At 34.6% G+C, this 25,712-nt stretch overlaps 2 protein-coding genes across 2 annotated transcripts; both read left to right on the top strand.

Annotated features, from left to right (window-relative positions):
* Window positions 1-10,166: 10,166 nt before the first annotated feature.
* On the top strand, window positions 10,167-14,694 carry LOC120081425 (secretory carrier-associated membrane protein 4). Its single transcript, XM_039036273.1, has 12 exons — window positions 10,167-10,372; window positions 10,960-11,073; window positions 11,157-11,219; window positions 11,461-11,494; window positions 11,587-11,709; window positions 12,069-12,131; window positions 12,227-12,320; window positions 12,552-12,597; window positions 12,741-12,808; window positions 12,962-13,010; window positions 13,578-13,643; window positions 14,451-14,694. Exons 1-12 carry the CDS (start codon window positions 10,316-10,318, stop codon window positions 14,481-14,483), a joined length of 810 nt encoding a protein of 269 aa, XP_038892201.1. The 5' UTR covers window positions 10,167-10,315; the 3' UTR covers window positions 14,484-14,694.
* A 1,837-nt stretch (window positions 14,695-16,531) lies between these two features.
* LOC120081424 (phosphoribulokinase, chloroplastic-like) lies at window positions 16,532-21,060 on the top strand. Its single transcript, XM_039036272.1, has 6 exons — window positions 16,532-16,687; window positions 16,781-17,425; window positions 17,991-18,075; window positions 18,176-18,260; window positions 18,349-18,593; window positions 20,565-21,060. Exons 2-6 carry the CDS (start codon window positions 16,869-16,871, stop codon window positions 20,814-20,816), a joined length of 1,224 nt encoding a protein of 407 aa, XP_038892200.1. The 5' UTR covers window positions 16,532-16,687; window positions 16,781-16,868; the 3' UTR covers window positions 20,817-21,060.
* The last annotated feature ends 4,652 nt before the right edge of the window (window positions 21,061-25,712 follow it).

Below are 25,712 nucleotides of genomic sequence, written 5' to 3' on the forward strand. Positions count from 1 at the left end.
ACAATGCTTTATACTCCAGCTCCAATGGCAAATGGCACGCCTTGCCAAATACCAACGTGTAGGGGGACATACCTATAGGTGTTTTCAATGCGGTCCAGTATGCCCACAATGCATCATCAAGCTTCATCGCCCAATATTTCCGCGAAGGTTTTACTACCTTCTCAAGTATTAATTTAATTTCACGATTGGACACTTTAGCCTGGCCATTTGTTTGGGGATGGTATGCGGTGGCCACCTTGTGGAGGATATTGTACTTGCACATCAGCTCCTTTATATTGTTGTTGACAAAGTGTGATCCTTCATCACTTATGATGGCACAGGGAGTGCCAAAATGAGTGAAAATATTTTTCTTGAGGAACTAGGAGACTACCGCCGCATCATTTCTGGCACATGCAATTGTCTCTACCCACTTGGAAACGTAATCGATGGCCAATAAGATATAATGCTTGCCATGCGAAGGAGGGAATGGTCCTATGAAATCAATCCCCCAGACGTCAAATAATTCCAGCTCCAAGATAGTGTTCATTGGCATTGCGTTCTTCCATAAAATATTACCGATGTGTTAACACCGATCACATTTCATTGCGTAGTCAGCAACATCCTTAAATAATGAAGGCCAAAAGAATCCACTTTGCAAAATTTTGGCTGCAGTACGTTGTCCTCCAAAGTGCCCCCCATATGGCGAATCATGGCACTGTGACAATATGCGTTGTTGAGCAGCGTTTGGTACGCATAATCGAATGATTTGATATGCACCTCTTTTATACAGATTCGGCTCATCCCAATAATAATGCTTGCATTCATGCTTGAGCTTCTTCTGTTGATGGTATGCGTAATCTTCAGGAAATTGTTCACAAACCAAATAATTAACGATGTCCGCATACCAAGGCAATTCTTCTATATGGAATAGCTGCTCGTCCGGAAACACGACACTCACTTTAGATTCATTGCGGTCAACCTTGGGATTTTCCAGTCTGGATAAGTGATCCGCAACTTGATTCTCTGTCCCCTTCCGATCAATTATCTCGATATCAAATTCTTGAAGAAGGAGAACCCATCTGATCAACCTTGGCTTTCTGTCCTCCTTGTCATCAAATATTTGATTGTCGAGTGATTAGTGTGAATGAGTACCTTGGTTCCCAATAGATATGCCCGAAATTTTTCTAACGCAAAAATCACAGTCAGGAGTTCTTTTTCAATGGTGGTATAATTGATTTAAGCAGGGTTCAGAGTTTTACTCGCATATGCGATGGGGTGCAAAATAGTTTTCTTCTTTTGCGTTAATGCGGCTCTCATCGCATACTCACTTGCATCGCATAAGATTTCAAACGGTAATGTCCAATCCGGCGCAATCAAGACGACCGTGATAATCAGTGCATCTTTTAAAATTCGGAATGCGTTGAGGCAATTGTTGTCAAATTCAAACTTTCTGTCCGCTTCTAACAACGCACTCAATGGTCATGCAATCTTAGAAAAGTCTTTAACGAATCGTCTATAGAATCCAGCATGGCCCAAGAAGCTTCGCACAGCCTTCACGTTGGTTGGAGGTGGAAGCTTTTCAATTGCGTCGATCTTTGCTTTGTCCACCTCCAACCCTTCCCGGGAGATTTTGTGTCCGAACACTATACCCTCTTTCACCATGAAGTGATATTTTTCCCAGTTGAGCACTAGGTTCGTCTCTTCACATCTTTTCAAAATTTTCTCCAAATTTGCCAGACAAACTTCATAAGTGTTCCCATAAACGGAGAAGTCATCCATAAATATTTCCACTGAATCCTCGAGAAAATTTGAAAAGATCGCCATCATGCACCTCTGGAACGTGCTTGGCGCATTGCAGAGGCCAAACGACATGCGACGAAAAGCAAATGTCCCATATGGGCAGGTGAATGTGGCCTTATCTTGGTCTTCAGGAGCTATCATGATTTGATTATACCTGGCATATCCATCCAAAAAGCAATAAAAATCGTTCTCTGCTAATCTGTCCAGCATTTGATCGATGAATGGCAAAGGGAAGTGATATTTCTTTGTGGCCGCATTCAATTTGCGGTAGTCCATGCAGATGCGCCATCCAGTGATGGTTCTTTGCGATATTAATTCATTGTTCTTATTTGGGACTACCGTCATTCCTCCCTTCTTCGACACACATTGCACTGGGCTGACCCACATGCTATCTACAATGGGATAGATAATGCCCGCATCCAGCCACTTGATAATCTCCTTTTTGACAACCTCCTTCATCGCAGGGTTAAGTCTGCGTTGATTTTCAATAGTTGCTTTGTGGTCGTCCTCGAGACGAATGTGGTGCATGCAGTACATGGGGCTGATTCCTCTGATGTCAGCGAGTGTCCAGCCAATTGCTCGCACATGTTTCTTGAGAATGCTCATCAACGCATTCTCTTGATCTTCGTTGAGGGCAGAGGAAATTATCACTGACAGCTTCTCATTCTGCCCCAGAAATGCGTACTTCAATTGTGTTGGTAGGGTTTTCAGTTCAAGTGTTAGTGGTTCCATAAGGGAAGGTTACGTTGTTTTTCTTTCTTCTTTTGGCTATTCTTCTTGTGTTGCGATCGTTCCTTCTTCTTTGTTTATTTTTGCTACGTTCGCATTTCAGGCAACTACGTATGTATTGGCATCTTCTTCTTCACACTCTTCATCAGACTTTTCTTCTTCAATCAAATTCGGGTCATCATCAGAATCTTGCAGGTCTTCCTCATTCGAAAATTTCATGCCACGAATTATGTTAAACTTGAGCTTCTGTCCGTTTATGCTCAAAGTGATTTCTCCCTTGTGTACATCAATTTGAACGCGACCCGTTGATAGAAAAGGTCATCCCAGAATGATGGGTACATCCTTGTCGGCTTCATAATCTAGGATGATGAAGTCAGCTGGCAAAATAAATTTATCAATCGTGATCAACACGTCCTTCACCTTACCTTCTGGATGAACCAGAGATATGTCAGCCAATTGGAGAGTCACGGAGGTGGGCACAAGTTGCCCCACATTTAATTGTCGAAAGATTGACAGCGACATCAAATTTATGCTGATCCCCAAGTCACACAGGGTTTGCCTAATATAGAGTCCTCCTATGGAGCAAGGAATCGTGAAGCTCCCAGGATCGCTCATCTTTAGTGGGATTATGGATTTGGAACCTTGCATTAATGCCACCGTGGAAAATTTTCCAACACCTCTCTTCTTAGTTACCATGTCCTTCAGAAACTTGGCATAGGCAGCCATTTCCTCAATCGCTTCACTGAAAAGAATATTAACATGTAATTGTTTTAACATAGACAGGAAATGTTGGTATTGTACCTCTTCGTTTTTCTTCTTCCTTAGCCTCTAAGGGAAAGGTGGTAACTGAACTTTCACGGTTCCTATTTCATTTGACTTTGAGGTTGACGCAACCTCAGGTTTTGCTGCTACATTTTCTCTTCGTTACTGCAATTCAGGCTTAGTTGCAATGGAAGTTGATCTATTCTGCTCCTTCTTTTCTCCTTCCACATTCTTTCCACTGCGCAATGTCACGACCTGACATTGCTCCTTTTCTGATCCCCCTGGGTTGCGTGGAAGCTCGGTTGAACTTGGCAACGCCCCTTATGGCCTACTTTTTAGCTCATTCACAATCTGGCCCATTCGCAATTCGAGGTTGCGGATGGACATAGCCTGACTTTAAAGCATTGTCTCGTTTTTCTCTATATATTGCTTCAATAGGCTCTCTAGAGAAGAAGATTGCGTTGGTTGTTGTGAGCTGCTTGTTTGGTTGCTCTATTGACTGTTATTGCGTTGGAAGAATCCTGGTGGCCCTTCTTTTTGTGCCACAGATTGAAAATTTTGTTGTTGATTCTTCCAGGCAAAATTGGGGTGGTTTCTCCACCCGGGGTTGTAAGTGTTTGAAAAGGGGTTATTCTTTACAAAATATACGTACTGTGGATTTTGCGGGCAATCTTCCATCGTATGCCTATCACCGCAAGTCACGCACCTTACGGTGTTTTGATTTATTGCGTTGATTTGCCCACCTTACGGTGTTAGGCTACTGATCGCCATTCCTTGAATCAAATTCATCATTGCGGTCATTTGGTTTTGTAATGAAACAATGGCACCGTTATTTGCATCCGAATCTTTAAGTCTCAATCTCTAGTCACTCTCCCTCCAGTCTTCATGGTTCTTGGAGATGCGGTCCAAAATATTCTCCGCCTCATCGTAAGTTTTGTCAAGCAGATCACCAGCTGCCGCCGCATTGGCAGCGGTCTGCGAAGCAGGATTCAAACCATGATAGAAAATTTCCATTTGCAGGCAGTCTGACAGTCCATTATGCGGACAATGCCGAACCAACCTTTTAAACCTCGCCCAAGCATCGCTGAGCGATTCGTCCATCTCTTGTTCAAAATTAATAATAAGCTTTCTTCGTCTTGCGTTCTCGGTAGGTGGAAAATAGTTCTTCATAAACTTCTCCACCACCTGCTCCCAAGAAGTAATCTTTCCTGATTCGAGCGAATAAGCCCATTTCCTAGCCTGATCATAGAGAGAAAATAGGAACAACATTAGTCGAACTTCCTCAGCAAAGATGTTCGGGAACACAAAAGTATTGCAGATTTCAATAAAACTTCGGAGGTGGGCGTGTGGATCCTCGCCACGCCTTCCTCCGAATTGACCTGCAGCCTGGATCATCTGCAACATCACCGGTTTCATTTAAAATCTACTTCCGTTGAGGGCAGGCCTCATGATTCCTAGAGAGAAATCATAGAGGTTTGGCAATGCGTAGTCCCTAATGAGCCTATTGCGATCATTTGCCAACAGAATCAGATTTGCCATGACATTGTTGTTGTTTGGTGCTCTATTTCCAGGCTGCTCCACCATCTCTTCTTTGTCGGATTGTGGTTGTTGTTGGTGGTCTCTTAATCTCCTTCGAAATGTTCTCTCAATCTCCGGGTCGTAGTTCGATAGAGATTGAGAGTTCTGCAAAGAAATCACAAAAATTATCGTTAACAACTATTTTGCCGAAGTCCTCGGCAACGACGTCAAAAACTTGATGCGTTATTTTATTGAATGGAAATATGGATGATATGCGTTGATGGATTGCGTTGTGCACTCAAGTTTCCCCAGCGGAATTCAAGTGTAAATTCCCCTGAGTTTCCTGATAAGTTCAGGATCGAAACATAGGGACATGTGAAAATAGTTACGTTGGTAATATTTATGAAGACTTTGTGGTAACCAAGTAAATAATAAGTTTTGGGTGTGTTGTTGCGTTGATGAAAAAGAAGTAAATAAAGGCAGCGGATTTGAGAAAGATAGTTTCGTCGATAGATGCAATGAGTATGTGATGAACGGGTTGAGAAGGTCTTTTAACTAGCATTACTCGGGAATGCGTCAAACTTTGTGATCATGTTACAACCATGCACATCAAGTCATTTCCCAATGTTAGTGCGATGCTCCTAAGTCTAGGACGCATGTGTTGAATGCAAATGTCCATAGAGCTTATCCCTGAGTCTCTACTCTTGTCCTATGCGTTGATGCAAAATGCATGTAAGCAAGGTGACCGTATACAATCATACCTTATTACTAAGATGCATGTGATGCATGAATAACAAATAGTGCTCATTCCTAAGTGCCTATCTCCCGTTTATGCGTTCTAATCTGGTTCTTCCAAACCTAGATTCTTACCTGACCTTTCCAAGTCTAGATCCTGTCTTTAGACTACCCTCCTGAGTATCTTTAATAGACGAATGAAGCATACATAAACAAGATAATCGCAAAGATGAAGATTCCTTCGTTATGCTAGCTAACTACTTCTCAACCCATTCAACTAAGTTAGCTACTGATGCATAAACAACAGGGAGTGAATAGATATAGAGAAAGATATTCCATTCTTATAATTGAGTTGAGTACAAAATGACAATAGAAAGTAAAGGTAGAGAGCCTGGTAACAATTCCTTGCTGACCGAGACTTTTTACACTGTATCTCTATTCTGATCTACAAATATTCCCGCTTCCGTAGGCGTCGGCCCTCTCCCTGTCTTGAAGCTTCCGGTGCTTTTCCAAGCTTGCCGGAACGATCTACCGGCACACCTTCTTCCTCGTGTCCGCCTTAAATGAAATAAAACTATGGAAGAGGCGTGAACTTGTAAAGTGATGAAGTAATCGACTGCTTAACCCCTTATCTGAAGAATGCACTTAGGATTTATAGAGTTTCCATGGTGAAAGGTGATTTCTCTCTCCTGGTTGTACAGATGGGACAACTTTAATTCCTCACTGCCGTTAGCTTTCTTTCCCATCGATCTTAATTATTCTTTCACCCAGATGCGCTCACCATGTTACGTCGACCAAGTTGCGGTAATTCTTCTTGGGCGAATGTTTGCGTGCACGATCAACGCAAAGTCTTGCGGTGAAGTTGTGCTCGACTAATATATTCCTATGATCGCAATCTCTGCATTGCGTTAACGCATATTCTGCACAAAAATATAAAGATAAACTGCTCTAATGCGTTGGACGCATGTGACCGCAATATTATAGAATTTATGCTCAATGGACGCAATTTAACATATTTCATCAATGCAATCCAACATTGTTTAAGAACTTAGTACTATGATAACGTGCATTTCTGCCTGTTATCACTATCCACCTGATCTTACCCCTTAAATGGGAGGCTTATTGGGCCAGCGATAATGAGTTGCCTTCACCAATGCAGATCTAAGAATAATTTCGAGTGAACAGGAGTTCATAGTTAGCTCAGGATTAAGATTAAGTTACCTTGGTCATCAATTAACGAAATGGTCAGTTTTATACATAAAACAACATTTAGAACGTAAAAAGTGACTATTTCATGGTTTAGTCTTATGTAAACTCTTTATATAGTATACCTCCACTTTCATATCTCCACAAGAAAGATTTAGGATCACATTGTTTATACTAACTACAAAATGGGCCGCATCCATAGTGTCTCCGGAATAAGGCGTCCAACCTTATTCATATACTATAGACCATTTTGGCTATATATTTGAACTTGATCCACATTTTATGTCACTACATAAATTCAAACTACATTAAATAGCCTCGAACCTTAGTTTATTGGATTCAAGATTATAATTTCAATAACAATTTTATCGAAAAACAAAACAGAATATGTTTATTTATTTATAAACTACAAGTTTTAGGACATAAAATCCAACAATATGGGTACAATAATGAAAATACTTATTGCAGATTGAAAAAAAAAGTGAATTAAAAATTTAAGAAAGTTCAATCGGTTTCATTTGGTAGCATCAACTGAAACCAATTGCAGAGTTTCTGATAAGATATTACTGCTTGAATCTCCTCAATTGAATCTATTTCTATTTGTACATGAGGATTCAACGCTAACTGTAGTTTCTTGGCTATTGAGCGTGAGATTGGTCCCGGAGGTAACACGAGGGCGTCCTAGTTCATATCACTTGATAGCTAAGTGGTGAACCGCTAAACTAAATCGACAGTTGGTCAGTTTGGATGGTTCAACAATAAATCAATGTGTAGTTCAATTTTGTCAAACTGAACCAATTACACCCTAGTCCAATTCCTAAAACTATTGTAAGTTTGAGGGTATAATTTTAACACTTAGGCCACGTTTACCAACCCGAAGTGAAAATTGTGTTGGGAATGTGCTAGAACTTGCAGTTCGTGTTAAACATTTTATTTATCAATAATATTGACCTGTTGATTTTGCATCTTATTATGAAAATCCAATAAACATATCCATGGCTATAGTCTGAATACTGTAACTTTATGTAGTGACATAAACAGGATCAAGTTGACAGTATACAACTTAAATAGTCTAATAAGTATATGGATGAAATTGGATATCTCATCTTGGTAACAATATTGGATGTGGCCTACTCTGTAGTTGTTACAAGAAGTTGTAAGTGCTACAAACAATATGATCCACAAATCGTTCATGTTGAGACATGTGAGTGAGGGCATCCTATGCAATGAGTTTGCATATAGACTGGACCACGAAAATAGTCATTTTTCTTTATATCGACTGTTTACTTTTAAAACTGACTATCTCATTTATCAAATAACCTAGGTTAACTCGATCTTAATCCTGAGCTAGCTATGGACTCCTGTTTGTTCGAGATTATCTTTTGATCTGCAAACGGTGAGAGTAGTCCAACAGCACTACTCAACAAGTTTCCCATTTTGGGGATAAGACCGGATGAATAGCTGGGAACATAACCTTGCAAGATGGAATTCACTCCTACTCGATTTAGGGTTAGCAGATAGGTTGTTCTCTTAAGTACTGATTCCAAATCTTGAACAATCGGGGCCCCGCCTTCTCATGATAGAGAAAGGATTTGATTCATAGAGATTATGAATCAGAATTGTTTATTAGAGGGTCAGTAGGAACTTAAGGAACAAGATGTATTCACAGGGGTAAAACGTTTTTTTTGACCTAGCTATACGAACAACCTGTGAAGGATCGACTTACTGATTATGGTTATAAAGTGGGACATAATATATTTATAGTAAGGGGAGTTCAATTATGGGTTATAGTGGAGTGTCTCATTAGTTGACGAATGAGGGTTAGATCGGTCTAATGAATTTAGCCGATTAATATCGAATCGTTGGAGTCCATAATCTGTAGGTCTGCAAGGTCTCCCTATTAGCTCGTAAATGGTTAAGCTTTAGAGTAGCTTGAGAGATTAATTTGAAACGTTCAAATTAAAATTAAACGGATTAGGAGAATATATATCTAAATATGATTTAAATATATGAAGATGGTTTTGTACAAAAATTAATTTAATATTTGATATTAAGTTAATTAATATTTTTTTAATTAATTTATGAAATTAATTTTAGAAATTTGATTTTTCAATTTTAAAATCAAAATTGAATTTTGAAATTGGTTTTGGTTTTAAAGAAAAATTGGAAAATTCAGATTACATGCACAAATGGAAATACATAGTTTTCCATTATCATCTTCTTCATGCTCACACAAAACCCATTTTCTCTACTTCATTAACTCCAAGCATGAGCTACAAGCCATGCAAATTTTTTCTTTGCATGTTCATCTACAATAAATAAAGAAGAATGGAGTGATTTGAGTGTATGCATTCTACAGAAATTTTAGAGAAAATTTTGGCGGGAAGAAAGTGTTCTTTGGTAGTGTGCTGCTGTGAGCTTTTCTCTGTAATTCCGTTGCTTCAAGCTGTTCTTGAGTCCCACAACTCGGTCTAAAGCTCCAAGAGGATAGTGGGGAAGATCTTGAGGTGGTTCACGGTGATCTTTGGAGAAGACTACTGCTGTTTGATCAAGATCTTGAAGAGTTCTACAAAGGTATGATCTAAATCCCTCTTAGATGAGCATGCTTTAGATTCTCCCAAAATTAGTAAATTTGAATGCTTATTGATCCTTGTTACTTCCACTACATGTTATTACACTCTAACAAATTAGTGTAATCGAAATGAAATTTAATTGATGGATGAATCGTAATATGCCTGACTTGCAAACATAATTGGATTGTTTTTTTTACCGTGTTTACTTAGAATTATGATTTTGTCACATTTTACTTTACCGTCATCATTATTATTACTACTTGACCCTAGCGATAAAGATAAAGACATAAATAAATGTGGCAAAATTTTCATACGTAACATTATCTGCAACGGTAATGGTAATGGTAAAAGTAATGGATCCCATGTAATTTTCAATTGAGCACCTTTCATTCCTTAATTAGATAACACAATTTGATTACAAATTTCAAGACGGGTCCCACATCTCATTACCATTACAGAAAATAGATAAATAATAAAAGTAATCAACTGAGGTCCGCTTTTTACATTACCATTGATGGATTACCTTTCAACTGATATAAACGTGATTTTACATAAGTTTGAGGATTCAATTTCTAAAATTAAAAGTTTGAGGGTGAAGTTGTAATTACTACCCTACTTTAAAGAGTTATTTTTTCTCCTTCTGCACAAAAATAATATTCAACAGTAGAAGGGCTAAAAAATGAAACCAAAGGGCAAAAAATGAGAGAGTATAAACAAAAGTATAAGAAAACTTTTGGAATTGTCCCAAGTCTTAAGTTCAAATTCAAATTTTAAAAAATTGAAATAAGTTTGAATTGAAAAGAAAAGAAAAGAATATAATATAAATTCAAAAAAGAATCATTGGCTAAAATTTCCAAGCCAGATCCCGCGTAGCAAACAAGCACCGGTAATAAAAAGGCATTACAAGAGGAAACCTTCACTCAACTCTATCGCTAACCACTCACCGCCTTCTCGCATTTCTCCTCTCTCCAACAAAACAATTTTGCTCAAATTTAGGGATCTGAAAATTCGCTATGAATCGCCACAATGATCCCAATCCATTCGAGGAAGAAGAGGTCAATCCATTCTCGGTAAATTTTTTTTCTCTCTCTTTCGTGGCTTAATCGCAGTTTTCTATAGATCTATGCATCTCTCATTTCTTGTTTCATGCGATTTGTATTCGGCGAGTGTCGCGATCGGGTTCTGAGTTTTGAGAGGGTGAGAGTGAGGTTGTTGGATTGTTCTTTAAGCTGGATCTGAGGGAAATCTTGCTAAATTTGGTGGAATACGGTTAGCATATGGCTGCTGAGAAATATCTTGGGAGAATTATAGGAGTGGCGTGGAACTGTTGAAGGACAAAGTAGAAATTCAGGTTTGGAATTTGAAGGATACTAAAAGTAGACTTACAGTAGTAGTAGTTGTTTTGGAAATACTGAGGAAGACGATTTCGTTTCATCATTTGCGATTGAAAATGAGCGTCATTACAATCTGTGTGGAATTGTTATTTGAATATGCATAAATTGAAAGGAATTGTTTGTTGATTATTGACAATGCTCTACTCATTAGTAGTACTTTTGTATTCACCTGTAACATCATCTGATATCTGTAAGTAAGCCAATCATGTTTGTTCTTAGGAGGCTTGAAATGGTAATGATATCACTTGTTGTTACATTTGCAGAAAGGTGGTGGTGCTCCTGGATCAAAGTTTCGAATCCCCCAAATGGTATCAGAAACTCTGGGCTTTGGACAGAAGCATGATGCTACAGTAGATATCCCACTGGATACGATGAATGTAATGACTATCATATTATCTCCTTCTTGCTTGCATTTTTTTTTTTTAAATTGAAGAAGTAATGTTTTATTTGGTTTGTGTAGGATCCGAAGAAGAAGGAGAGAGAGCTTGCTGCTTGGGAAGCAGAACTCGCTAGGAAAGAAAAGGTTATTCTTTGATATCCATGATTTGTGTTCGTGTGAGGCTGAATGATACTACCTACTGCTTGGTCCATAACTTGACAACATATATGAATACATTTTTGTAGTTGTTCACATGCCCATTTCTTTATGCAAGTTGATTTTGTTTTATTCGATTCCATTCCGAAAAAAGACAATAAAAACAAAGATGTGATATTTCTTATTGTGTAGTGGTTTACTCACTGTTCTTATGCCTCATTTTTACCAGGAAATCAAAAAGAGGGAAGAAGCTGTTTCTAAAGGTTGTTGATGCTACAAGAAATGGCATACAATGTTGTTTGCTCTTGTTTTTATGAAGCTATTGACAGTCTATAACCTTTTCTATATTGCACAGCTGGTGTCCCTGCTGATGATAGAAACTGGCCTCCATTTTTCCCCATTATTCATCATGATATAGCTAATGAAATACCAGTACATGCTCAGAAGTTGCAGTACTTGGCTTTTGCTAGCTGGCTAGGTATGCAAAGTTAATTGTCTCTCCTTTTTTTTTTCTTTCCCTCTCTCTCTCTCTCTCTCTCTCTCTCTCCCCTTTTATTTATTTACTTTTTAATTTTTACTAATAAAAAAAATCACATCTGGTGCATTGTATTTGAGACAGTAATTGATCCCCACACCCACATTTTTAGTTGTATAAACTTAATCCAAATATTTGAGTTTAAGCATTCTTCAAAGAGTTGCTTTTCTATGTGTGTATAATGCTCTTCACCTCACTCAAGTTCTTGCCTTGCCTCTCATCCTTGACATTTTCATTTCTAAGCGTGTGCCATGCAACGTAGTTATTTGAACTCTACATTTTATCCCTTGATGTTTTTGCAGGTATAGTTTTGTGCTTGGTCTTCAATGTTATTGCTATAACTGTCTGCTGGATTAGAGGCGGGGGTAATTACTTTACTCTCAAATTTCTTTTTTTGTGCAATGGGTTACCTTAAGCTGCAACAAATGGATTTGTTGTTGACTGTTGTCACCACTTGCAGGAGTCAAAATTTTTTTCCTTGCTGTAATATATGCCATACTTGGAATTCCTCTTTCCTATGTGCTATGGTACAGGCCTCTATACCGTGCTATGAGGTGAGATCGAATGATCTTTATATTTCATTCTAATGGGTTAAGAGGCTTTCCTTTATTGGGTTACTTTCTTCCCTCGTATTCACCCAGCCGCTCTTTTCTTCTGCTCTCTCATTATATTCTTGTTATTAACTTCCTAAGATGCTACTGTTGTTTTTGCTCATTATCCTATGCTGTAGACAGTATGCTGACTGCTGATGATATTTTGTATTGCTCATGTTATTTAACTTGCAGGACAGATAGTGCCTTGAAGTTTGGTTGGTTCTTCATGTTCTACTTGGTATGAAAACTAAATACTGTAGTGAATTTTTTTCTTTCAAGATAAGGATAGTTTTATCCCTTATTTTTATTTAGTAGTCATAATTATTTTTGGGTAAGAAACCTTGTTTACTAGTCATTAACTGAGTTTCCACCACCGTGCAGCTACATATCGCATTTTGCATTTTTGCTGCCATTGCACCTCCCGTCGTGTTTCATGGGCAGTCATTGACGTAAGTTTATGGCTATCATTTCAGCTTCTAATATGCTTCAACCTCAATATGTTTATGAAATGAAGTTCCATTCTTATGCCTGTTCAAGTAGCTCCTATTTTTTTCGTTGTTGTCACTTGCATTGTGCTAAATATATCCTTTAAACATTTTCAGGGGCATCTTAGCAGCAATCGACGTCTTTTCTGATCATGTCTTGGTTGGGGTAAGTTTCAAATAGATAAAAATATACAACTATAAATCTCGTAGACTGTCTATTTATTTATAAAGAGGAACGGTGGATCTGATCAATTTTCATCATGATAGAATGGTGAACATAAAAATTGGACTGTCTTTGTTGCCTCACCCATGCATCTTTTTAGGTCCTGCTTCGTGCTTAAAAATTGAGTTTAAACTATCTTACTTGGTCTTGGCTCTCTTGCTAGTCATTCTTTAGGCATAAGCATATGCAGCTTTCTAGGTTCCTTAGCAATGTCAATAGTGTGATTTTGTACTCGCTGATGATTTTACGCCGTTAGATCTATATGAGAGAACTTTGAAAAATGTTTGAATATGCTTCTGGTGGTTATTATTAGGACTGTTACAATTACAATTAGTTACGTTTTCGTAGTATTTAGTGATTGAGTGACGTGATTGCTTTGAACTGCTGTACCAATAGAACCACATTTGAACGGAATACAAACATAAATGTAACTGAAGATCAGATTCTCCCTATTATTTGTTAGCGCTCATACTATTCCGAGTTTGACTGATATTGGGATTTTCTTTGCAGATATTCTACCTCATTGGATTTGGCTTTTTTTGCTTGGAATCACTTCTTAGTTTGTGGGTCCTTCAGGTAAGTCATGAATATCTCGAATTCTCGATATTCTAATTTCCTTATGATTTATCTTCTTCTTAGTCCTATTTGGTAATCAATCATCTTATTTTTAGTTTTCTTTTTTGGAAAATTAAGCTTTTACCATGGTCGTGAGGAAAATTTTCCATACTCCCACCCTTTATTGGGTGTCACATCAACATGTATTAAAGAATAGTGTGATACCCACTACATTGTGAGGTCCATTAGTATTTATGAAGGCAAATTATAACATGAACTATGATATGCTCATGTAGTACTAGAGATTTTCTTGTAGTTTTCTTGATTTATCACTCTACTTCCTAAAAGCATTAATTTTTTTTTTTTTAGAAAAAGAGAACACTTAATTTCGTTTCGGAATCTAGCACCATTTGGATTGACTTGGAAAAAAGTGTTTTTTTTTTTTTAAAATTCATTTTTATTTAAACACTTTTGGTAAAAATTGACTAAAATATATTTGAAAAATTATTTTAGGTGGTTGCCAAATACTCTAATTTCTTACCAAATGACTTATTTTTTAAATTAAACACTTGAAAATATAATCCAAACACATTTATAGTTTAGTGTCATTTTTTTTTTTTGAAGAAAGTGGGAGGCTTATAAAAAATTGTGAGTAAGCATGTCTAATTTTTAAAGAAAACCAGAAACAAAAGGTTTTGAGAGTTCGTTATTTGATTTTTGCCTTCTGCATTTTTTTCTTCTATTAAATTGCAAAAATTTGGTTATATTTTGGATCTGTTCAACGTCTTATTTTTTCTCCTTATTTATTTATTGTAATTATTTTTGCAGAAAATCTATTTGTATTTTAGAGGAAACAAGTGATGCAAAGTGAGAGATGAAGCAACGGTTGCGATGTGGCAGCTGTTAAATCCTTGGGTTGATATTTCTTGTGGCGGGGAGTATGGTCATTGTATTCTAGGATTTTTTTTCCCCTTTTTAATGAGCTGAGAGATAGATGTGGATTCTAAAGTTGATTGATTTGATATTGTTGATGTGATATAAATATATAATTTTGCGCAAATTTGGTGCTGTATTTTTGTATGGTCTATCATATCATAGATTATTTAATGTTGCTTTCTGCGTTGGATTTTGGTAAAATATTAGAAGTGTGGTTTGTTCCACATCGATTAAATTGAAAAATGGGGATGAGCTCCAAGCATGTAAAGGAACCTATGCCTCTAGTTTCAGGTTGTCCCCGTTAAAAACACTTTAAGTTTAGTGTGTTAACTCTAATTAAATTCCTTTTGTATTCTCTAGTTGGAGAGTAGAAAAAAGGTGCGAGTAGTTAAAAGTTTTGAGAGGGTGCTCTTGTAATTGGAATCACGAGTATTTAAAAGCTTTGAGAGGATGCTCTTGTAATTGGAATCACGGGAGAGAATTGTTTTGTGTGATTGTAACAAATTTTCACAAAGTGGATTTAATTCTGGTAGGTCGATTTTCTCCGAATTGGGAGTTTTTCACGTAAATTCTTGTGTTTTCAGTTTTATTGTTTTCTTTTAATTTCTCACAAGTGGTATCAGAGTCATGCCCCTAACTTAATCATGCTCGATAGAATTCTCGATGCTGAACAAAGATATATAGTGGGGCCATGGAAGTAGTCATGGTGTGGTCCGTGGTTGAACTCTATTGGATAGGCAGTATGTCAAGTGAAAAGGAGTTAACCTAGATTTGAGGGGAGGATTGTTGGAAATGCGATCAAAGTCTCACATTGATTATCAAGGGAGGATCATGGGCATATAAGTGATGATGACTATCTCCATTGATATGAGGCCTTTTGGGATGAAACCAAAAACAAAACCGTGAGGATTTATGCCCAAAGTGGACAATATCAATTGGCATACGGGTCTGTCGTGGTTTGAATCTCCCTACCTCTAATTATATTTAAAAATAGTTATATAAATAATAATAATGTGGGGTGTATACTTGAAAATTAGTTGGGAAGAAATTTGAAAGGCATTGGTTAGTAATTAACAGAAAAGACCACATTTTGGATACTTTATTTTTCTATTTCAAGTCACCAGAAACATAAAGTGCTAGTTATCTGGTAGTTTAGATTGTTAGTTCTTCCAAAGTCGAAGAACTAAATTCTTTGATTATATTAATAAATTTAATTCAGAATAAAACAAGAAAAATAAGTCTAATTTTCTCTTTGTATGTTGGCTAAAACTAATTTTCTTTTCAGTATAAAAATTAAGCTGAATGAGATTCTGAAGAGGTTCTTCAATTGGTACCATCATTGAAGTGGTCAAGTGAACTATTTCTCACACTGCTCATTTTTCTCCCTCTCATTATTGGCACCAAACCCCTTAAAAATGAAAATGTCAGCATAATTTTCCATGAAAATTTTATTTCATGTTTATAAATATGATTTTTTGCCCTTTTAAAATGAGATTCAAACCTCAAATCTTTAGAGGTAAGAAATACATTGATCGTCATTCTCATGTAATACTTGTATACATAACAATGTCTATTCACCACTTTACTATTGAAAGTTTCTTTTTCTACCATTGATGAATTAATAACAGTCAAGATCCAATTGCAGGGGTTACTTTTAATAAATTACAATCTAAAATGTAAATATAAATCTAAGATTGTTCGATTATATATGGTCTTCTCAAACAACCTTCTCTTCTTTTCATTGAATTTGTGGTCCAAATTTGATGGAGGACATTGAGAAACTGTACAGTTCAAAGAGCCAAAGATTGAGTAATTTGGATTTCAGAGTTTTCACCTCTTCTCCATTCTACACCTCTCACTCCTCATCCATAAACATCCAATCCACCATTGCCACGTGGCATAAAAATATCCAAAACTGAACGAGATCCACCACAAAGTTCCTCTCATCACTGTTGTCATCAACTCATCAAGAACTCCATCTTCAATCAGAAATCCAACATTTCAACTTCTCATAAGAAAAACTAGGAAATGACAGTTTTACCAATGTCCAATGTCAAAAACTCACACATAACCGCTCTTTCCAACCTAAATTTCACTAAGCAATCAGGGGTAATTGAAGAAACTTAGCAGTAAGTATATATTATAGCATTTTCCTTTTCAAGTAGTTCTCTGTTTTCTTGATCCATTCTAAATCTTTGTGTTCTAAATCTTTCCTCTGCAAGGAAAAAAAAGAAAGGAAAAGAGAAGGCCAAACCCATTTTATGCTTCAGAAAACCAATTTAGAGTAACCAAAGATCCAAATTTCAGACCATGGCAACAGTCTCTACAGCCAAGTCCCTAAACTACATAAATTTAGTCTTTTCATCATCAAAAACAAGCTTAGGACGTCACCAAGAACAGGTAATTTTCTTCACAACTGGAAAAAAATCCAAGAGAGGCAAAGGCAACCCAAACCCATGGCTGATAACCTGCTCAGCTGGTGACCAACAGACAGTTGTGATTGGTCTAGCAGCAGATTCAGGGTGTGGGAAAAGCACTTTCATGAGAAGGCTAACCAGTGTATTTGGAGGTGCAGCAAAGCCACCAAGAGGTGGAAATCCAGACTCCAACACACTCATAAGTGACACAACAACTGTGATATGTTTAGATGATTATCATTCACTGGATAGAACTGGAAGAAAAGAGAAGGGAGTTACTGCACTTGACCCAAGAGCCAATGATTTTGATCTCATGTATGAGCAAGTTAAGGCTCTCAAAGATGGAATTGCAGTTGAGAAGCCTATTTATAATCATGTTACAGGTCTTCTAGATCCACCTGAGCTTATTAAGCCTCCTAAGATCCTCGTCATTGAAGGTCTACACCCAATGTAAGTTCTTTTACCTCTAACTTCTTATGTCAGAATATGAATCCGACAACAAATATTCCTTTTTAAGTCGTTTACGAACAGCTGCTCAATCGATTAGTTATGAAATACCGATTAACTCTAGGCGTCTTATTAATATCTCTATGTTCATAGATACTTTGAGACATAAACTTCTCCAACCCTTTTTCTTCTTGAAGAAGGGCGAAAGGAATTGAATAGATATCTCCATTTTTACAACATCCTCGCCCTTCCTCCTGCATTCGATTCTTGTGAAGGGATCACTTGAAGTAAAGAGTTTTCAATGTTTTCTTATTTTCTATATATCACTGATCAACCAAACCTAGCTTTCCACTTTGTTATGAAGGGATTACTTGAAATGAAGAGTCCTTTTTGCTTTGCATCTTCATATGTTTTCTTATCCTCTGTTACCTGATCAATCAAAGCCAAACCATTCCATTTCCACAATAGAGGAGAAAGGATCCGCACTAAAATTTTATGGCCAAGACAATGTGAAACCATTTGAGGTAATTTTTATGAAATTTCATGCATTGGATCTATGTTTATGCAGGTACGATTCACGAGTTAGGGATCTTTTAGACTTCAGCATTTACTTAGATATCAGCAACGAGGTCAAATTTGTTTGGAAGATTCAGGTATACATTAATCAAATAGTATATACGAATCAAGTAGGGCAGAGTATTATTCTACTTACTCTACAGTTCCAATTAGAAATTGAAATCAAAACGATTGCAGAGAGACATGGCAGAGAGAGGCCATAGCCTTGAGAGTATCAAAGCAAGCATCGAAGCACGAAAACCAGATTTCGACGCATATATCGGTAATAATTAAGCTTCAAAATCCGCCATAGATAATAAGATGCAAAGAAAAACTTACTTGAATCTGAATGGCGATTGTTTTGGATTTAGATCCACAGAAGCAATACGCAGATGCGGTGATGGAAGTGTTGCCGACGCGATTGATTCCAAATGACAATGAAGGGAAAATTCTTAGGGTTAGATTGATAATGAAAGAAGGAATAGAGAATTTCAATCCAGTTTACCTGTTCGATGAAGGATCAACAATCTCATGGATTCCTTGTGGAAGAAAGCTTACATGTTCTTATCCTGGAATCAGGCTATCTTGTGGCCCTGAAACTTACTTTGGTCATGAGGTAATCTTGTCTCAACTCATGCATTTCATGCAAACACTTTTATTTCTTATTTCTTTTTTTCTCTCTCCATTTTAAGATAAATTAACAGTTTTGTGTTTAATCGTTCGGGTTCTTGTCTATTAGTTTAAATTTTCTTTGCTTTACTTCATTTCGATATTTATACTAGAAAATTTTGGGTGTTCTCTTAAATGCACCTATCTTGATGCATCTAATATAATATAATACTATCAAGTGGCGGTTTTAATTTTTCTAATTTTTTTTTCCAATTTCTTTTTTTGTGTGCTAAAGGAGTGAGGAACATATAATTAGATGAGCTACACACAATCTACTTTTAAAATATTTATTTTGATCTCTATAATTTCAAATTTGGTTTATTTTGGTCTCAATAATTTCAAATTTGGTTTATTTTAGTCCATGTATTTTTAAAATATTTATTTTGGCCTTTGAAATTACAAGAATCAAAATAAACGTTTTAAAAGTATAAGGTCCAAAATGAAATAAAATTGAAAGGATAGAGACCAAAATAAACTAAAAATTAGAAGTATATAGATCAAAGTAGTATTTAATTAAAAATATGGTTAGCTTTGTTTGATAACTATTTTGTTTTTTAAAGTTAAGTTTATAGATACTATCCCTCGTAAGTTTCTATTCACCTTGCACTAATGTTTAAAAAACCAACCCAAAATTTGACAAATAGAAATGTATAGTTTTCAAAAACTTATTTTTTTTTTTTAAATTTTGACTTAAAAGTTAAGTGGTTCTTCAAGAAATGTGAAAAACCATAGTGTGTAGTTTAAGAGAAAACAAAACTTAAAATTTCAAAAGAAAAATACAAAATCGTTACGAAATGAGGTCTAAACTTTTATTTAGTTACATGGGTCTATTGTGAGTCTTCACATTTTCAATTTTGTATCCAATAAATATTTGAAGTTTCAAGTTTGTGTCTAATATGTACTTAACCAATTTGACTTATATATATATATATATATATATAAAGAAACTCATGGACATACTAGACATTGGACATAAAATTTAATTTTATATCTAATATATTAGTTTATTTCTTAAAAATTTTAATACATCAAAGATCTATTAGATATGACATTGAAAGTTCAGGGACAAACTTTTTAAGTTCAGTGATATGTTTTTTTAACACAGATTTAAAAGTTGGGAGAGAGGGGTTAAAAACATTTTTCAATTAGTGAAGGGTGTAATTGGAATGTATTTTTAAGTGATTAATTTAAAAAATAAGTAATTTTGAAAAAAAAAAATTAAAATGTTTTGACAACTGCTCAAAATAACTTTTGAAGTGTATTTTCAATCATTTTTATAAAAAATATTTAAATAAAAATGAGTTAAACTTTTTTGTTTTGCAAAATGACTTAAATTTTCATGTTTGTGTTAGTGGTCAACTTTATGAGTCTGATATATTTGGTTCATCTCTCTAGGAATTTAATGGAATCATTTAATGGGCTAGTTTAATAATAATAAAAAAAAGGTTTATGCTTAGCCTATTTTATTTCTAAATTTTCAAATGGAACTTGCAAAAATCACTAGTGAATTAAATGGGAGTGTTATATAATCTCGAATTTTTAATTCTAAATGTTACAATTAAGTCTTTACAAATAGTAAAATACACATATCATGATATCCATCTCTTATATTCGAAATATCTTGGATATGATACGTAGCATTTTAAACTCTAAATTATTTACGTTTATGATCTTAGGATTTAGAAAAATGCATTATATAAACTTTCTAAGACGCACATCTATATTATGAATAACTCTCTCTAATAAAACGGTTCTTCCTCTCTCTCACAGATGTAGCTAACACACTATTAGTGAACCACGTAAATCTCTCTATTGATTCTTTTGTTTTCTTAGTTTGTCGACACCATAACATCTTAAAGTTTTGATCATATGCCAAATTAAAATTCATTGATAAAGATTTGTTTTGCGGTAATTTCAGGTAACTGTGTTGGAGATGGATGGACAGTTTGATAAATTGGATGAGCTTATCTATGTAGAAAGTCATCTAAGCAACATTTCCACCAAATATTATGGTGAAATTACTCAACAAATATTGATGCACTCTGATTTTCCAGGAAGCAATAATGGAACAGGCCTTTTTCAGACCATTATTGGTTTGAAAATTAGAGACCTTTATCACCAAATTATAGCCCCCAAACAACTTTCTCAAACTCAATCAGCAAAGGCCTAGAAGTCTCTTTCATTTTTAAATTTAATTTATAAATGATAGTGACTTTTAAAATGGTAATTGATATCTTTCCAATTTGATTTGTTAATTAGTTGGTATAAGTGGTAGTTTTGTGATATAGGGAATTAAAAATATTGTTAAAATATGTAAGTACAAGGATATTGTAGAATAAGAAAAATGGTTTAAAATACCATTTTTTTTTACTACTTTTGAAATTTGTCAATTTTAGTTATTATATTTTTAAATATCTAATTTTAGTCTATGAAATTTCAATAAAGGTTGAATTCCTCCAAGTTAATTTTTATCCAAATTTGTTATAGAATAATAATAATTTCAACTTAAAAAATGCAGATGTGATACTAAATCTACACGACCGAGGACTAACAAAAATATGAAAGTTGCACAATCTAGCATATGATTTACAAGATCTCATTAATAAAAAAGACAAAAGAAATGAACATGAACATGAACACTTTTTTTTTAAGTACAAATAACAAAAATAACTAAAAAAAAATAGAGATCAATACTAAGGTGCATCTTAGGTTGTATGCAGTTCACTGCAAACACATCATAGGAAAAATTAAAAAATATTTGAGTAAGAAAAAGAAATTCATGTGGCAAACTGTGATTGTATAATTTAGTTGGTTGAGAAACAATACCATAGTTGAGATATATTAGTGAGAGACAATATCTTTACTACATGACATTTTAGATGATTTTTTTTTAAAAGTGTAAGTTTATGATAAAAGTAAATGATATCAGAGTTTAGTTAGAATGTAAATATTATTACAGATAATGAAAACAACTTCAAAGTTGTTAGAAATTAGTTACATACAAGTGTCTTTATATACATTTGTATTTTCTTGTACAAGTAAGAGAGTGGAAAAAAATACAGAGAGATCAATATAGCAAATCAGACTTATCTTGTATAATTCTTTTGTAACTCCCCTATCAAGATCATCAGCTTTTCTGCGAACATATGCTGCCTTTGGCCGAACCACGTAAAACCTTCTTATTCTTCATCTTCCATGAGCTTCTTTACTCTATCATGTACTTCTTTGACACCGATTGTGTACCTCGGCACTCCCATCGTGTAGACTCTCCTCCACATCGAACCTCATCGTCTAGACGATCTTTAGTAAAACTTTCATCGTCTAGATGAATATTGCCTCATGTCTAGACGAATCACTGTTTTACCTTCAATCAACTAGACGATAGCTGGCTTCATCGTCCAGGCGATCTCCAACAACATCTCCCTCAGGTTCTCCCTTTTTTTTTTCTCTCGATTTCTTTCTGCAACAAAGAAAAGAAAGAATAGTCATTGAAAGTCTAGAATCCTCAGAGTGCTTGAAACTAATCTCAACCATCAAAATGTAGGGTGAAGATTATTCTTCACATGGATTGCGCTTTTAGCACACTGTTTTTGAGTTAGTGTTGTTCCACCAAATCAACTTTGTTTCAAGTTTACAATGTATCTCGCTGCCCATTAAACCTATAAAGCCCAATAGTGTAGGGGTGGGAGAATTTAACATAGGAAATAGGTAATATATATAGAAAAATAAAATGTGGTTGATGGAGAAGAAAAACAAAGGGATTGAGGTTATTGATTAGTAACATAAACCTTAATATCCATGAGGGTTGCTATTGAAGGTTTGGTTGAAATGAAACTTTGGGATGGAGAATATTTTTAGAGATAGAAGGGAGGGGAAGGCAAATAGTTGAAATGAAAATAAGAATAATTAAGGCAAAAAAATTTACTTTATTTCTATTTAGTCCTTAAGTTTTCAAAAATGATACTCTTGACCATTGAAATATGAGTTTTGGTCATTGAAGTTGCAAAAGTAACATGTTTAGTCTTAATATTATAGTTAGTTTTTGTGTAACTTTGCGTAATAACAATAATAACAATAATAATAACTATAACAATGTCCACTAAAAAAAGTCATAATTGGAAATATTGATTCAGACTAATTATTTTTCTTGGAAGCTTTAATCATAAACAAACACGATAAAGGCTAAATTAAATTTGATTGAAATGTTGACGACTAAGTTTACCCATATAAAATTACATAGACTAAAATAATACACATCTTATAATAAAAAGACCAAAGTGATATTTTCGAACCAGAAATTTTTTGAATTACGGGAATACATGGTACTCCTTTGTTCGTATTATAATTTGGCCGTCCCTACTTTTTAAAAAGGATATTGATGTGACAATTAGTTAAAGGCTAGTTGCATAAATAGAATTTAAGCCCAAAATAATAGAATATATAGTACAAAGATAAAATAATTGCATATATAGATCAAAAAATGGTAAAAGACTAAAAAACCCATGCCTAGCCCCCATTTTTTTCGTTTCTTCCCAGTTTTCTCAAATTAAAAGCTATCACTGATAGCAGCTATCAGTGATAACCACTGATAGGTTCTATCAGCTGCTATCGTTGATAGCTTCTATCAATTGCTATCGATGATAGTTGCTATCAGCGATAGCTTTCAATTTTAGAAAATTTAATATAATCTTGACATATTAACTTTTAATTTGCTATCAATTATTATTAGCTATCATTGATTCACTTTCATCAATTGGAATCAACGTTGAAATATTACTATTTAAGGCTATCAGTGGTTATCAATGATAGATTTATAAATAGTGGTCAACTTTGAAAAAAGACCAACAACTTTGATTACCATAGTAGTTATCACTAATAATCTTTTATCATGGCTATCACTGATAGCAGCTATCAGTTATTATCACTAATAGACTTTCATCAATTAGAATCAACCTTGAAATATTAACACTTAAGGCTATTAATGATAGATTTCTATAACTGGTTATCACCTTTGAAAGAAACTCGATATATAGATATCACTTAAGTTTTATCACCGATATCACTAACATCACTCATATTGTAGTTATCAGTGATAGCTTCTTTCACTGATAACATCACTAATGAGATGCTATCAACGATCTCACTACTATCATGCTATCAGTGATAGTTCTCTATCACTGATAACGTGCTATCAGTGGTAGCTTCTATCATCGATAACGTGTTATCGGATAACTTCTATCATCGATAACATGCTATTAGTATTAGCTCCTATCATTGGTAACATGTTATTAGTAGTAGCTTCTATCAATCATAACCACTGAACACCTTTTTGCCTCTTTCTTGTCCTTCCAAACATTTTATATCTCTTTTCTTTTCGATGATAGCTTCTATCACTGATAAACATTCTATTAGTGATAACTTTTAGGCATTCCACTTACATTTTAGTCGAGATTCAACTTTAATTAATTAAATTCACTAAGTTGGCTATTAATGATAGATTTCTACAAGTGGCTATTAACTACGAAAATATAATCAAAGATTAAGCTATCAATGATAGAAAATATTAGTGGCTATCACTGATAAACTTTCATTTGCTATTTATATTTATTATTTGTTATAATAATCAAACTTGATGATTGACTTGTTGGTGTTAAGTCACTTATGAATTGAATACTTTCAAGTCGTGCATATGGAACTCAGTCTCATAATTCTTGTGGAAAAAAGGGAGAAGAAAAAATTCAAATAAAGGAAAGAAAAATTTTAAAAATAAGAGAAAGAGAAGAAGCAAAAACCGGAAAAATGAAAGAAAAACTAAAAAAGAAAAAGAAAAAGAAAGACAAGAAGTAAAAAATCGGAGAAAGACAAGAAAATAAAATAATAAAAAAAAGATAAGAGAAGAAGCAAAAATCGGAGAAATGGAAGAAAATAAAAATTAAAAAAAGGAATAAGTAAGAGCTGAAGAAAGAAAAAAAAGAAATAATAAAAAACTGAAGAAAGAAAAGAAAATTAAAAAAATGAAAAAAAGAAAGGAAAAAAGAAGGAAATGAAAGAAAATAAAAAAATAAAGGAAAGAATAAAAAATCGGATAAAGGAAAGAATAAAATTAAAAAAAAAAGGAGAAGAAGCAAAAACTAAGAAAGAAAATAAAATGAAAAAATGAAAATAGGGAGGGAAGAAGCAAAAATCAAAGAAGAGAAATAAAATAAAAAGACTAAAAAAAAGTTGTACAACAAAATAAGACAAAGGAGGACAAAATTGAGAATTAAAAAAAATTCAAAGATTGACTAATCAATTCATCCATATTTACAAATATTTTTAAAATGTAATATATTTTTAAATTTTTTGCATTACAAATATCCATGAGTTAATACTTACTTAGTACATTAATTCTTTGGGGAAAAAAAACTAAAAGTGAAAGGTGAGGAAGGATGAAAAGAATATCGAGCAATTTTGGCGAGGTCTTTATCTGTTTAGTGAAATAGGGAAAGCGGCTTTATTTGTAAAAAAGCAAAATTTCCTTGCTTAAAGTTGTATCATAGTCATAAAATTTAAAGTTGAAAAAGTACTTTGTATTAAACTTTTCATCAAACTTTTGATGAAAGTAATAATTTAGACTTTAAATTCTAATTTGTAACAAACGAGATGATTATTTATCCAAAATTTTAGCATGTAGTAATTTAATCAATGTATTTCAAAATTTTAACTACTCAATATGTATTGTTTTCTCACTTACAAAACACTAAAATATAAATTTATATATGTTCACACGAGATTTCTGGAGAAACTTGTTTCGTGGAGTTGAACTTGAGTTGGTGTTGATGTTGAAGTTAATTTGATGCGATGTGGTTCGATCTCTAGTACTTGATCCTCTGATTCTTTTTCAGCTGGGTGAATGTGTTTGACTTGAAGAAGAAAAACACCGAACGTTCTTGAAATAGAAGTCTTGGAAGAGTCTTTGTGTCTTCAAGTGTCTTCTGTCTTCTGTCTTCTAAGAGTGCAGCTTTAGGAGTCTTCTACTTATTGATGAATTCTCTGGGCTCTCTGAATGTAGAAAAATCCTTGTATC

The sequence above is a fragment of the Benincasa hispida genome, chromosome 7, assembly GCF_009727055.1.
Source record: "Benincasa hispida cultivar B227 chromosome 7, ASM972705v1, whole genome shotgun sequence".
In the NCBI taxonomy this organism is placed as follows: Eukaryota; Viridiplantae; Streptophyta; class Magnoliopsida; order Cucurbitales; family Cucurbitaceae; genus Benincasa; species Benincasa hispida.